Source organism: Apus apus, chromosome 5 (assembly GCF_020740795.1).
Source record: "Apus apus isolate bApuApu2 chromosome 5, bApuApu2.pri.cur, whole genome shotgun sequence".
NCBI lineage: Eukaryota > Metazoa > Chordata > Aves > Apodiformes > Apodidae > Apus > Apus apus.
The window spans coordinates 1,480,653-1,495,100 of NC_067286.1; the positions used below are offsets into that span (position 1 = coordinate 1,480,653).

The 14,448-nt window shown below is 56.8% G+C and overlaps 1 protein-coding gene across 1 annotated transcript; it reads left to right on the top strand.

Moving 5' to 3' along the window:
- The first annotated feature begins 514 nt into the window (after positions 1-514).
- DDB1 (damage specific DNA binding protein 1) lies at positions 515-13,997 on the top strand. Its single transcript, XM_051620782.1, has 24 exons — positions 515-766; positions 3,289-3,403; positions 3,509-3,606; positions 4,683-4,841; positions 5,174-5,257; positions 5,414-5,530; positions 5,862-5,964; positions 6,045-6,120; positions 6,314-6,422; positions 6,586-6,764; positions 6,854-7,017; positions 7,113-7,220; positions 7,406-7,613; positions 7,772-7,867; positions 8,070-8,181; positions 8,686-8,809; positions 9,137-9,301; positions 9,684-9,778; positions 10,466-10,636; positions 11,227-11,336; positions 11,521-11,690; positions 11,972-12,074; positions 12,437-12,560; positions 13,292-13,997. The coding sequence occupies exons 1-24, from the start codon at positions 530-532 to the stop codon at positions 13,373-13,375; spliced, it is 3,111 nt and encodes a 1,036-aa protein (XP_051476742.1). The 5' UTR covers positions 515-529; the 3' UTR covers positions 13,376-13,997.
- Positions 13,998-14,448: the final 451 nt, after the last annotated feature.

Sequence of the window (14,448 nt, forward strand, 5' to 3'; positions counted from 1 at the left end):
TGGTGGGATACACAGGAGGGCACATCCTGTCAGTGACCTCTTAGGGAGGGTTATTTTCTGGGAGGAGAAAGTGCTTAATCTTTCCATGCCAGGGTTCTGGCTAGTGCCAGGTGGAGATGCTGATACCAGCTCCTGAGGGATCTGTGGGAGCTGATAACAGGGTGGGATTTTGGGGTGGGCGATTCGTGCTCCTGGATATGGGGAGCTGCATGGTGTGGGGCAGCCATGTGGCTTCTCCCAGAGGGTTGGGGTTGGACAAGCAGTCGCAGGGTCCTCTCCTGAAGAGCCTGGTTCCTGGAGGAATGGGGGAAGTGTGGGAGCTGTGCCAGGCTCTCAGCTGGGAATTTCCTGCTGCTTGAGGTGGGAGATGCCTCAAAAAAGCACCTCCGTGGTGTTTGACTCCTGCTGGGAGCTGGGCAGGGAGCCCTGCCTCAGCTGAGGGGCCACAAGGGAGTCTCAAGTCCCACCTTGGGGGGGAGGTGGGTGTCTTCCTGGCACTAACAGCCCTGTCCCTGTCCCCTCTCCGTGGATGTCACCCCCTCAGGATCGCATCGGGCGCCCCTCGGAGACCGGGATCATCGGGATCATCGACCCCGAGTGCCGGATGATCGGGCTGCGCCTCTACGATGGGCTCTTCAAGGTCATCCCCTTGGACAGGGAGAACAAGGAGCTAAAGGCCTTCAACATCCGCCTGGAAGAGCTCCAGGTCATCGATGTCAAGTTCCTCTATGGCTGCCAGGCCCCCACCATCTGCTTCGTCTACCAGGTACCACCTCCTCCCTGGGGGGACGCGGGTGGAAGATGCTGAGACACCAGCCAAGGTTTCTGAAGGTCTGCCAGGAGGGTTTTGGAGCTCTGGAAGTGTCCTGAGGGAAAGCTGCTTTTCTGCAGCCTCCTTGTGGAGCTGAGGGAAGTCCCTGTTCCTCTGTGCTGCTGCTGCTGGGAGCAGGGCAGCAAGGCTGGCCCAGAGGAGAGCTTCAGCTGGGGCCATTCCCTTCTTGAACACTCCAGAGGGTCTGTCCAGCAAGTGGGTTTGAGCCAGAGCCAGGACAGGTTGGGGACTGAGCTGCTGGAAAGCAGCTCTGTGGAAAGAGATTCCTGGTGGCCCACAGGCTGGCCATGAGCCACCAATGTCCCCTTGTGGCCAAGAAGGACAGTGGCCTCCTGGGGGGCATCAGGAAGAGTGTGGCCAGCAGGTCAGGAGAGGTTCTGCTGCCCCTCTGCTCTGCCCTGGTGAGGCCACATCTGGAGAAGTGGGTCCAGTTCTGGGCTGCCCAGTTGATAAAGGACAAGGGAGTGTTGGAGAGGGGCCAGCAAAGGGCTCCAGAGATAGTGAGGGGACTGGACCATCTCCCTGATGTTGCACAGCTGAGGGACTTGGGGCTGCTGAGTGTGGAGAAGAGGTGATGGAGGGGGGATCTGATCAGTGCTTGCAGATACTTGATGGGTGGGTGGCAGAAGGGTGGGCCAGGCTCTTCTCAGCGTTGCCCAGTGACAGGACAGGTGGTCCCAGGCACTGACTTGAGCATGAGAAGTCCCACCTCAAGATGAGGAGGAACTTCTTGACCTTGAGGGTGGCAGAGCCCTGGGACAGGCTGCCCAGAGAGGCTGTGGCTTCTCTGGAGACATTCCAAACCCATCTGGACGTGTTCCTGTGGGATCTGCTCTAGGGGATCCTCTCCTGTCACCCAGGCAGTGTTGCACACCCTTCTTTAAACCTTCTTCTTGCCCTCAGGAGCCTTTGCTTGCTCTGCTGGCTGAGCTGGAGATTATCTTAGCTTTGCCAAAGTTCAGCCTGGGTTGAGCTGAATGTTGCTGGGATGGCAGCACAGGATTGGGTGGGAATTGAGGGCAGCTTCAGCCTCATTCTTGGCTCTCATAATCCAGGTTTCCCACTACAAACCATGTGGCAGCAGCACCTTGATTATTCCCTCTTCCAAAACTCACTGTTACTCTTTCCAAGAGCTTTGGGGGTTGTTGGAACCCCCCCTGGAGGTCACTGACTGGAGACAGGGAGGGAGAAATATCCCTGTGTCACCACAGGAGCAGGGGTTGGGAGATGCCCCCGTGGCAGGAGAGAGCTCATCAGCCCTGCTGGGACGTGTCCCCTGCTGTCACACATCCTCCCCACCTCTCAGATGCTCAGGTGACAATTTTGTGGACAGAGAAAGGGAAGAAAACAGAGGGAGGGATCATGGAATCCTAGGATGCCAGATTGGAAAGGACCTCCAGGATCATCTGGTCCAACCTTTCTAGGAACACACTGAAGCCACTCCTGGCACAGACTTGCTGGTCCCCCAGCCAACTTCTGAGAATTGTACCTCTTGGTGTGTATTATTTTTTGGCTTTGAGCTGCTAGAACCAGTAGCCTGGGGAATAGAATCCAACAGGCAGCTCGTCCTGGGATTGTGCTCAGGAATTTTTTGGGGGGGAGTGTTTTTAATTCAGTCCATGCAAACTGAGAGGTTTGAACTTTGTGAGAGGTTTTCTGAGGGGGTTTCATGGTCAAACCCGTTTCCTCCACTGCATGTGAAACTTAATCAACAGTCACCTGTTGATGATAAAGTGGAGGTGACTGAGCTCTGGTGGAGGTTGTCCAGAGAGGTGGTGGGATCTCCATCCTCCATTCCAGTGCCAGCTGGAGGAGGAAGAGGCTCGACCTGAAAAATAAGTATTATTGTGGATTTTTGAGCTTGACTCAGTGCTTGGGTGACTTCCCCAAGCTGAGGAGGCCTCGTGGTGGGGACATGATGCTCTGGGAAGGGCTGAGTGTACCCGTGGGTTTGCTCAGGGCCCATTGCTAGGGAAACTGAGGCAGGGATGGATGAGGATTTGGCCAAATCCTTTGACTCTGTGCCAGGAACGGGGCAGTTTCCACCCCAGTGCTCAGGAGCATCGTGAAGGAGGAGCTTGGTCATGGGGTCAGCAAGTTAAGAAGGTCTGATCTGGAGATGTGTCAGCTTGACAGGTTAAGCGAGCACATCTGTTAACAGTTGATTCCTTATAAAGAGGTGTTGCTTAATTAAAGAGTAAATGAAGAGGGATTTTATCCCTGCAGCAGGAGCCAGATGGAAGTTCTGACTCATTAGGTCTCACACAAAGCTCAGGCTTTGTTTTGTGTGGAGGGGGGAACGTTTCCCAGCTGCTGCTGCTGCTGCTTTGATTCCTTCTCAGTGTATTAATCATCCTCACAGGGTTTGGATTTGGAGAGAGAGAATTTTGGGGGAGTTGTGGAATGGGAGGAGACACCACATCAGCATATGACATCATTTGTGGCTTCTCTTCCAGGACCCTCAGGGTCGCCACGTCAAGACCTACGAGGTGTCCCTGCGTGAGAAGGAGTTTAACAAAGGGCCTTGGAAGCAGGAGAACGTGGAGGCTGAAGCCTCCATGGTCATTGCAGGTTGGTCCTTCTTGGTGAAAGATCTTCCCTGCCTTCCCCTCCTGGAGGCCCTGTCCCTGAGGAATGCTGCATGGCTTCCCTGATCCCTCCTGTGTCTTCTCCTAGTGCCAGAGCCTTTTGGGGGTGCAATCATCATCGGGCAGGAGTCCATCACCTACCACAATGGAGACAAGTATCTTGCTATAGCTCCACCCATCATCAAGGTGAGTGACCATGGAGATCTAGACACACCCCCTGTGTCCTTCCTCCATTTCCAGGCATCTCTTGCAGTGCCTGAAGGATCCTGGGCTCTTGGGAGTCAAGAATTTAAACTCTTCATCTCTCATTGTAATAGTTTAACAAAGCCTCTGACTCCTGGGGGGTTTGGTGAGTCCAGAGTTTTCACACCATGCCTGGTCTGTGGGTTTGGGGACTTTGTGTCATCCCTGTCCTGGTGGTGCTTGCTCTTGTCCTGCTCTCCTCAGAGTGCTGGGAGACAGGGCAGCAAAGCTAAAGTCTGTTTTGAGCCCCAGAGGAAGGGATTCCTCAGGAGGCAGCAGGTGGTTTGGGCATGGATGCAGGCTGAAATCTGTGTCCATTTCAGGCAGCTGGAAGATCTAAACCCTTGGAGACTTGAGTCCACCAGTGTGGGACTGGGACAGTTGTTCAGAGGCCAAAAAAGACTCACAAGAGTTTGTGACAGGAGCTGAGCTGGTGGTTTGTGTCAGAGGGATGGGCCAGTTCCCACCTTTAAATGGCTATGGTGCTGCTCAGGGCTGGAGATCTGGGAGCAGAAGGTCCTTTTGAGCTGGAGATAATGACAACTGAGGAGAAAAACCTCTCAGTTTTGGGTGAAAAAGGACTAATGTTGCCTGAAGAAACCAAACGTGTTGACAGGAGGTCAGGCAGAACCCACCAACATCTGCAGGAGGTTGGGGCTGGAGGTGGAGCAGGCTTGGAGCTCTGCAGGTCCCACCTAACCTTCCTGCATCCAGGGAAGGCCCAGGTTTTGGTGGCATCTTTCCTGGGCTGTGGACAAGCTGCTGACATGTTTCATTTAGGGATGTGAGGACCTAAAATGAGACTTTTTGACCCCAGATTCTGGTTGTGTCCATCAGTGTGAATGTTTGTCGAAGGGCAAATCCAGTCCTCTCTCCTCGGGAGGAGCAGGACTCTGCTGTGGTTCCAGCCAGGAGCTGGTGTCCTCTGGATGTGCTTGTCCCCTCTGGGCACCTACAGAGGTGGTCCTGCCTTTTTTTGGGGTGATTTCCCCTAAAATACCCTCCTCCTTGGCTTGCAGCAAAGTACCATCGTGTGCCACAACCGCGTGGATCCCAACGGATCCCGCTACTTGCTGGGGGACATGGAAGGAAGGCTCTTCATGCTGCTCCTGGAGAAGGAGGAGCAGATGGATGGCACTGTCACCTTGAAGGACCTGCGTGTGGAGCTGCTCGGCGAGGTAGGACATGACCACATCACGTTTATGGGGCTGGGAGTCTCCATGGGCTGGGAATGCTCTCCTGAAGGGCAGGAATGTCATTTTGGAGCCTGGGGTGGGGTGAAGCTTCATAGTTGTCACAGTTCCAGGGAAGTTCCCTGTCTGGCCACTTCCCCATTTCTTTCCCTGCTGCTGGTGGGCTGTCCTGGGGGGAAGTTTGGCCTCTCCATGGGTTTTGTCAAGGGATTCAAGGGCTCTCCTGTGGGGGCTGCAGCTGGGCTCTGGTATTTGCAGGGGGTGGTGGGATCCTCCTCACGCTGGTGATGGTTCATCTGTATCTTCTCAATTCCCAGACATCCATTGCAGAGTGCTTGACCTACCTGGACAATGGAGTTGTGTTTGTTGGCTCTCGACTGGGGGATTCCCAGCTGGTGAAGGTATGTGGCACCTCCTGCCTCAGCTCTTGTCTCCTGACTGGATTTTATCCTTATTTCTTCTCATCCTGACCTCAGGGTGTGGATACATTTTCCTTTCTTCTTGTCCCACACCCTTGGGCCTGCTTGGAAGCTGATGGTGGTGTTTCTTCCTCCTAGCTCAACGTGGACAGCAACGAGCAGGGCTCCTACGTGGTGGCCATGGAGACCTTCACCAACCTTGGTCCCATCGTTGACATGTGTGTGGTGGACCTGGAAAGACAAGGCCAGGGGCAGGTAACGTGGATTCTGCTTTGCTTTTCTCCCTGGCTGGGGTCGTTTGGGTTGGCCAGGTGTATGGTGGGAGGGAAAAGACTCCAAACCACTTCTTGGAGGATCTCAAAGTCTTCTCCAGGTGTAGGGATGGTTTTGAGGTCCCACTGAAGAGTGGGATGAGCCGGAGGCTCAGTTCTTGGATGCTCCTCTTCTTGAGGAAAGGGTTGTCTTCCTGCCGTGGGGAAAGCTCAAGCTGCCAAAGAATTCCCAGTGAGAATTCAAGGAAAAATGAAGCCCTCGTTGCAAGGAGGAGTGGGGAAGAGTTGGTAGAGATGATTTGCTTTTCCTCCAGCTGGTCACGTGCTCGGGGGCCTTCAAGGAGGGTTCCTTGAGGATCATCCGGAACGGCATCGGGATCCACGAACACGCCAGCATCGACCTGCCCGGGATTAAAGGTGCCAAACACAACCCAGTGCCCCGAGGCCTCAGCTCTTTGTAGGCCCTGGGGGACAAATGTGGCCTCTCTTTGTCACAGGCTTGTGGCCCCTGAGGTCGGACTCTCAGCGTGAGACAGACAACACCTTGGTGCTGTCCTTTGTTGGCCAGACCAGGTGAGGTGGGGTTAAGGCTGAGCCAGGCTCTCAGCTGTGTGTTGGAGCAGGGGCTGGGAGGAGGTGGTGTTGGGAGCAGGACCTAAGAGGAGCTGTTGGGAGCAGGACCTAAGAGGAGCTGTTGGGAGCAGGACCTAAGAGGAGCTGTTGGGAGCAGGACCTAAGAGGAGCTCCCCTTTCCTTTCCCCTCCAGGGTTCTGATGTTGAATGGGGAGGAAGTGGAAGAGACAGAGCTCACAGGGTTTGTGGATGATCAGCAGACCTTCTTCTGTGGCAACGTGGCACATCAGCAGCTGATCCAGGTAATGTCAGAGTGAGGGAAATCCAGATGTGTCTGTCCAGGTGACCCCAAAGCCCTTATCCATGGTGGGGCTCACCTGGATCCGTGCAGGACTTTGCAACACTTTGGATGTGGGTAGGGAGGTGGTTTTTGTGGCCCTCAGCAGGGCTGTTCTCTCTGCCCAGATCACGTCTGCCTCGGTGAGACTGGTCAGCCAGGAGCCCAAAGCCTTGGTGAGTGAGTGGAAAGAGCCCAATGGGAAGAACATCAGCGTGGCTTCCTGCAACAGCAACCAGGTGGTGGTGGCCGTGGGACGAGCCCTGTACTACCTGGAGATCCGACCCCAGGAGCTCAGGCAGATCAGGTGAGTCCACATCCCTCCTCCTGGCCTCTCAGCCTGGTTGTCCTTGGGCTCCAGGTTGATCCCTCTGCCTGCTCCCCCTTCCCTGCCAGCTGCACGGAAATGGAGCATGAGGTTGCCTGCCTGGACATCACCCCCCTGGGGGACAGCAATGGCATGTCCCCTCTGTGTGCCATCGGGCTCTGGACTGACATCTCTGCCCGCATCCTCAAGCTGCCCTCCTTTGAACTGCTGCACAAGGAGATGCTGGGAGGAGGTAGGACCCCCCTCTGGGGGCTGCTGGGGTGGGGTGGCAGTGGTTGGTGTCACCTGGCTGAGCTCTGAGTGACACGGACCTCCTGCTCCCTGCAGAGATCATCCCTCGCTCCATCCTGATGACCACCTTTGAGAGCAGCCATTACCTCCTCTGTGCCTTGGGGGATGGAGCTCTCTTCTACTTCGGGCTCAGCCTCGAGACAGGTGACCACAGGGGCCAGCAGGTGGCTTGGACTTGTCCCCTTCTGACCTTCTGGACACTCCCTCCTTTCATCCTCCTGGAGACCCCTCTCTTTTCCATCCGCGCTGCGACGGGGTCAGGCTTGGGGGGGGCACTGGGGGTCTCAGGGTCCGTGGTGGCTCCTGACCCTGCTCCTCCTTCTCCCCAGGCTTGCTGAGTGACCGCAAGAAGGTGACCCTGGGGACCCAGCCCACGGTCCTGAGGACCTTCCGTTCCCTCTCCACCACCAACGTCTTCGCCTGCTCCGACCGCCCCACCGTCATCTACAGCAGCAACCACAAGCTGGTCTTCTCCAACGTCAACCTGAAGGAGGTCAACTACATGTGTCCCCTCAACTCTGATGGCTATCCCGACAGGTGAGCCTGGGGGGCACGGAGGTTTGGACTCTGCCATGGGATCCTGGGATCAAGGAGGAGGCTCTCACAGGGTGGGGGGTGTGGAGGAGAGGGAGGTTCTCACTGAGCCACCCACCTCACCCGTGCCGTCGCTCATGGGGGTTTGGGTTCCTCTGCAGCTTGGCCTTGGCCAACAACAGCACCCTGACCATTGGCACCATTGATGAGATCCAGAAGCTGCACATCCGCACGGTGCCGCTCTACGAGTCTCCCAGGTGAGCTGAGCAGGGAACCTGGTGGGGTGGCCAGCTTGGGGGGACACCTGGCACTCACTGTCACCCGGGACTCGCGCTGAACGGGTGGCTTGTGCCACCAGCAGCCTGGGCAAGCGAGCAGCTCCACCTCCAGAGCCCCTCTGCTGTCCTTGGACCAGCCTGTCCTGGCTCTCCTGCCCACACAGGCCTCTCTGTCCCACAGGAAGATCTGCTACCAGGAGGTGTCTCAGTGTTTCGGGGTGCTCTCCAGTCGGATCGAGGTGCAGGACGCCAGCGGGGGCACCACTGCACTCAGGCCCAGTGCCAGCACCCAGGTGAGCTGCTGGGTCACCCCTGGGCTGTGGATGTCACAGCTCCTCGGGCCAAACCGTGGTGCAGAACTTCCCAGGTGATCTTCTCTTCCAAAGCCCTGAGTGGAAGCTGGCCCTTTGGCAGCCTGGGAGGAGGTGGGGTGGTAGGACCTCCCCCGTGGTGGTGAGGAGGGCTCTTTGTGCTGCTCTCCAGCTCAGTGTTGGGTCAGATCACCTTTCCTTTTGGGTGCTGCTCCTTCAGCCTTCCTTCTGTTTGGTCTCCAAGTGGTTTCCTTCTAGGGATGGAGGCACAAGTCCCCTTCAGGCTCTGGTGGAAGCCACCACTCTACCTAAACTTCTCCATTAAAGCTGTTCCTCAGCAGTGCTGCCACACTTCTCTGCTGGTGCAGGAGCTCCTTGCTCCACCTTCTCTCCCATGCTGGTTCCATATTGCCTCAGCCCTTGTGGAACAGTGTGAGGACATGCCAAGGAGCAGGAGGATGTGACAAATCTTCTCCTGTGTCCTAGGCCCTCTCCAGCAGTGTGAGCACCAGCAAGCTCTTCTCCAGCAGCACTGCACCGCACGAGACCTCCTTTGGAGAGGAGGTGGAGGTGCACAACCTGCTCATCATAGACCAGCACACCTTTGAAGGTACCACCCCCAAACCCTGGTCCACTTCTCTCCTCCAGGACAAGCCCATCAGCATGTGGCTGGGACCTGTGATCCTCACAGGCTGGTGGGGATCTGTGATCTTGCCCAGTTCCCATCACTCAGAGTGGTTTTCCTGGAGGAGAGTCAGCCATGGGTTTAAGTCCTGGTGGTTTTTTTTGATGGCACAGGGTGGTGGTGGAAAGTGGGAGAAGGGATCTCCAGGCAGCCACTTTGGACCTAGCTGAAGTTTTCAGCTGCTCCTAGGCAAGCTGCTCTGCCAGGACCTGGGAGGACCCAGTTTGTTGCTGCTTTTCCTTCTCTCCATAGTGCTCCATGCTCACCAGTTCCTGCAGAACGAGTACGCCCTCAGCCTGGTCTCCTGCAAACTGGGCAAGGATCCCAACACCTACTTCATCGTGGGCACTGCCATGGTCTACCCCGAGGAGGCTGAGCCCAAGCAGGGCCGCATCGTTGTCTTCCACTACTCTGATGGTAAGAGCAAGGTCTTCTCTTGTGGCCTGGTCCACTGATGGTGACCTTCTGCTTGAGGAACAGCAGAGGTGAGCTCCTCAGCCCCAGGGGGAGCTCACATCCCAGTAGCAGGAGGAGTTTCTCCAGAGGGACCAGGGTCTGTAGGTGCTGTCACTGCTGCAGGCTGTCACACTGTGCTCCCTCTCCCCATATCTCCTGGAGAACTCCCAAGAATCCCTCACCAGAACTGGATTCTGGGATTTGCTTTCTGTCTGTCTGCCCCTGTTGTCACGTCACCCTCGTGCTACTTGTCCCCAGATCCTCTGGGACAGTTCCTGGGGGGAGCAGTGGCTGACAGGGCAGGCCAGGGCAACTGACCGGCTGGTGTGGGGCTTGATTCCAGGGAAGCTGCAGAGCCTGGCTGAGAAGGAGGTGAAGGGAGCTGTGTATTCCATGGTGGAGTTCAATGGGAAGCTGCTGGCCAGCATCAACAGCACGGTAGGGCCCTCCCAGAGTCCTGCTGGGTGGAAAAGCCCTTTCAGATCCTCCAGTCCCACCCATTCCCCCAGCCCTGCCCAGGCCACCCCTGCCCCGTGTCCCTCAGCACCATCTCCAGGGCTTGGAAACCCCCCCAGGGATGGGGACTCCCCCCCTGCCCTGGGCAGCCTGGGCCAGGGCCTGACAGCCCTTTGGGGGAAGGAATTGTTCCCCAGATCCAACCTCAACCTCCCCTGGAGCAGCTTGAGGCCGGTTCCTCTTGTCCCATCCCTTGTTCCTGGGGAGCAGAGCCTGACCCCCCTGGCTCCAACCTCCTCTCAGGAGCTGCAGAGCCAGCAGGTCTCCCCTCAGCCTCCTTGGCTCCAGGCTGGACACCCCCAGCTCCCTCAGCTGCTCCTCACAAGTTCTCCAGCCCCTTCTCCTTGAGCTCCAGCCCCTTCCCCAGCTCCCTTGCCCTTCCCTGGCCACCCTCCAGCCCCTCCATGTCCTTGTCACGGGGGGGCCCAGAACTGACCTCAGGATCTGAGGTGCAACCTCAGCAGTGCCCAGCGCAGGGGAACAATAATATCCCTTCTCCTGCTGGCCACACTCCTTCCAGCTGTGCAAAGTCAGCCAGGTCCCCCCATCCCTGTTGGGAAGCCTGTCCTGGGTGACCCTGCTGGCTCTGAGCTGTGTCCCTGTCCCCAGGTCCGGCTGTACGAGTGGACAGCCGAGAAGGAGCTGCGCACGGAGTGCAACCACTACAACAACATCATGGCTCTCTACCTGAAGACCAAGGGGGACTTCATCCTGGTGGGAGACCTGATGAGGTCTGTCCTTCTCCTTGCCTACAAGCCCATGGAAGGAAACTTTGAGGAGGTATCAATGAGTTGTGGTCAAAGGGGTTCTGGGAGGTTACACTGCCTGTTCCAACAGGCTCTGGGCAGGGGACACGGTGTTGAAGGTCATCAGAGGAAGAGTCTGGCTGACCCCACCGTGGAAGACAAGGATTTAGGGCTGTGCAGTCAGAGCAGCAGCACCTTGACGTGCTTTTAGACAGATCCCTGTGGTTTCTGGAGGGATGGATCCCCAGGCTTCCAGGGAGCTGGGCAAGGAGTTGGCAGCCTTGAGAAGAGCTGCCATCTGGGCTGCCCGTGGTGTGGTTGGAATGGCTTCGTGCCACCATGGCTGCATCTCCATCAACAAGGACAGCAGAGCTGGGGGATGGGACACTCTGTGCACCCAAATCCTGATGGCACAGCCTTGGCACGGGAGTGTCCTGGCATTGTCCAGGTGCCACTTGGGCCAGGGCCAGCTCCAGAAGGCACTTGGAGCCTTCTGCTCAGCTGCTACGTGTAGCAGAGGGGGACAGCCTGGTTCCCACCTTGCTCCTCAGCGTTGGTGTTGGGTGGAATGAAGATGCTGGATGACAGGCCAGGCCATCTGTGCACACTCTTGTCCCCTTCCAGATTGCCCGGGACTTCAATCCAAACTGGATGAGTGCCGTGGAGATCCTGGATGATGACAACTTCTTGGGAGCAGAGAACGCTTTCAATTTGTTTGTGTGCCAGAAGGACAGGTGAGCTGGCTGTGTGTGACAGGAGGGGATGGGGTGACAGGTCCTTCTGGGCTTCTTCTCCACACGTGTGTCAGGCAGGAAAGCTGGGAGGAGCATTCCCAGCTCCCAGGAAGGGTGAGGTGGGAGCAGGGGGAGCTTTCCTGTCACTTCAGCCCAGTCTGAGCCAGGGTGCTTTGGGTTTCAGCGCCGCCACCACCGACGAGGAACGGCAGCACTTGCAGGAGGTGGGACTGTCCCACCTGGGGGAGTTTGTCAATGTCTTCTGCCACGGATCCCTGGTCATGCAGAACCTGGGGGAGACGTCCACACCAACACAGGGCTCGGTTCTCTTCGGCACGGTCAACGGCATGATTGGTGAGAGCCTGGGGTCCCCAGCCTGGCCAGGAGGGTGACAGGTCCCCTTCCCTGCTGCAGAACCTGGCCTGGGGTTTCCTCACATCTCCGTTCTTCTCTGTTTGCCCATCAAGTGACACTCTCTGCTGTTCTCCCCTCAGAAACCTCCCTTTTTCTCCCTGGATTCCTTCCAGCAGAGGAAAATCCTCTGCTTTTCTTTCAAACTCCTTCCTGGTCCCAGTTCTCCCAGGCACCAGCTTCCACTTGGAGATGAGCACTGAACCTTCTGCTCCCTTTTGCAGGCCTGGTGACCTCACTGTCAGAGAGCTGGTACAACCTCCTCCTGGACATGCAGAACAGGCTGAACAAAGTCATCAAGAGCGTGGGCAAGATTGAACACTCTTTATATCCTTTGGAAGTTCCATCAGGAGCCTGGGCCAGTCAATCCTGGGGGCTTGTGACTCTGTGGGGTGGCTGGTTTCTCCTCCTTGGGACACTGGTGGAGAAGGAGGGTGGGTGGTGTGTTTGCCAGGTGCTTTGTGCTCCAAAGAAGGTGTCTGTGGGAGAGTGGAGTCTTCTCCTGCCGGGTTGGAGAACGAAACAGCCTTTGTGGGAGCCCTAAAGATGTACCACAAGTTCTAGGATCTTTCTGAGCTGCTTGGGGTGGCATCTTTGTGGGCAGCCTTAGTCCAGGGCTGGTGTCACTCCATGTAGAAGTCCAGGGCTGGTTGTTATTCCCTCTGGATTCTGCTCCTTGACGGTGGCACCTGGAGATCATTTCACACCGAGCGCAAGACGGAACCGGCCACGGGCTTCATCGATGGGGACCTGATCGAGAGCTTCCTGGACATCAGCAGGCCCAAGATGCAGGAGGTGGTGGCAAACTTGCAGGTGAGATGGGTGATGGGACCTTGGGACCTTCAGAATTAGCCATAGGGATCCTGCTCGGGAATCCAGGCTGCAGTAAATCAGTTGGTCCTGGATCCTTATTTGGGTTGGAAAAGACCTTCAGGATCCTCCAGTCCAACTGTTCCTCCAGCCCTGCCAAGGCCACCACTACCCCATGTCCCTCAGCACCACATCTCCAGGGCTTTGATATCCCTCTGGGGATGGGGACTCCACCCCTGCCCTGAGCCTGACAGCCCTTTGGAGCTTTGCCCGGGTTTGGTGTGACCCAAGAGCAGGACTTGGCCTTGTTAAACCTCATACAGTTGTCCTCTCCCCAAGGATCCAGCCTGTCCAGATCCCTCTGCAGACCCTTCCTGCCCTCAGGCAGACCCACACTCCCTCCCAACCTGGTGTCACCTGCAAAGTGACAGAGGGAGCACTCGATCCCCTCACCAAGATCATTGAGAATGATGTTAAACACAACTGGCCCCAGCACTTGAGCCCTGGGGAACAGGGTGACCAACCACCCGCTGGAGTGACCTCCTCCCAGCCAGGGCAGCAGAAACCCGTCCAACCATGAGTCCCTCCAGCACAATGCTGGGGAAAACCATCTCCAGAGCTTTACTAAAGCCTAGGAAGACAAAGATCCACCCCCTTCCCCCTCTTCCATGGAGGACCAATCACATCCCTGCCCCTCCTTGTCCCTCCCCTGATGCCTTTTTCTCCCCTCCCAGATCGACGACGGCAGCGGCATGAAAAGAGAGGCCACCGTGGACGACCTGATCAAGATCGTGGAGGAGCTGACCCGGATCCATTAGCAGGATCCAGGATGATCCTTCCCTGGCCCCTTCCTCCACGTCGAGCAAGGGAATCTTCTCCCCACCTGCAGCTTTGGAGAACCGCCCCCAAGAACATCCACAATGGTGGCCCTTGCCTGAGGGGGAAGGAGTCTCTGAAGGGGGGAACCAGCTTGCTAGGGATTTTGGGGGGGAGGGAGGGTGTTGCTCCATCACCACAGCATCTCCTGCTTGGATTCCCAAATTCCTTGGACTTGGCTGCTGCCCCAGGGCTGGGCTTTGCTGGTCGCTCTCCTCGGGTGAGCGACGCCCTCGCCTGGATTTGCTCTTCACTGTTGTCCTTTAGTATCTTTTATGGTTCCTTTTTGTTTGGCTTCTGATTTCGTTTTGGATTCTTCTCGATCCGTTGGGGGGAGGTTTTTTTGGGGAAGAGGAAACGAGGGCTGGAGGAGACATCCCAAGCTGAGGAGACTGTTTGGGCTCAGGTTTCTCACCCACCTGGGCAACGGAGCCGAGCAGGACAATGTGCTCCTCTCTCCCTCTCCATAGGATCCGTGGCTCACTCAGGGAGGGAAGTTCTGGGAAGCTCCATCAGTTGGTTGGTTTCTTGAGTTTTACCAAATAAAATAGTCCAAGAAGAAAAGTTTTGTCTCCTGGTGCCCAGCTCCTCAGTGGGACCCTGCCCCTGGGGCCAGAGCCAGGCAGATCTGAGGAGCCTTTGACCTCCATCAAGCATCAATTAGCACTAACCAGGCTGGATTCTCCTGCTAATTAGCTACACCAGGGCCTGGGCTGGTGCTCCGTGGGAGGAGGAGCACCCTGAGGGTTCCTCTGGCTCTGCAGCCCCACACCCTCCATGGGGCAGCATTTCTCTTTCTCCTCCCCCTGACTCTGTGTCCCCTTTTCCCACCTGGATCCCACCCACCGTCCCTCACCCAACCCCATGAAGATCCAGTCCCATCCTGGGCAGGTTTTCCTCCAGATCCTCCCTTCCCAAGAGGTGGGCAACATCCTGAAAGAGGAGCTGGTGCTGTGAAAGCATCATCTTAACATCTCTTGGCTTTTGGCAAGCCTTTTTTTTCCAGGAAGTGGCA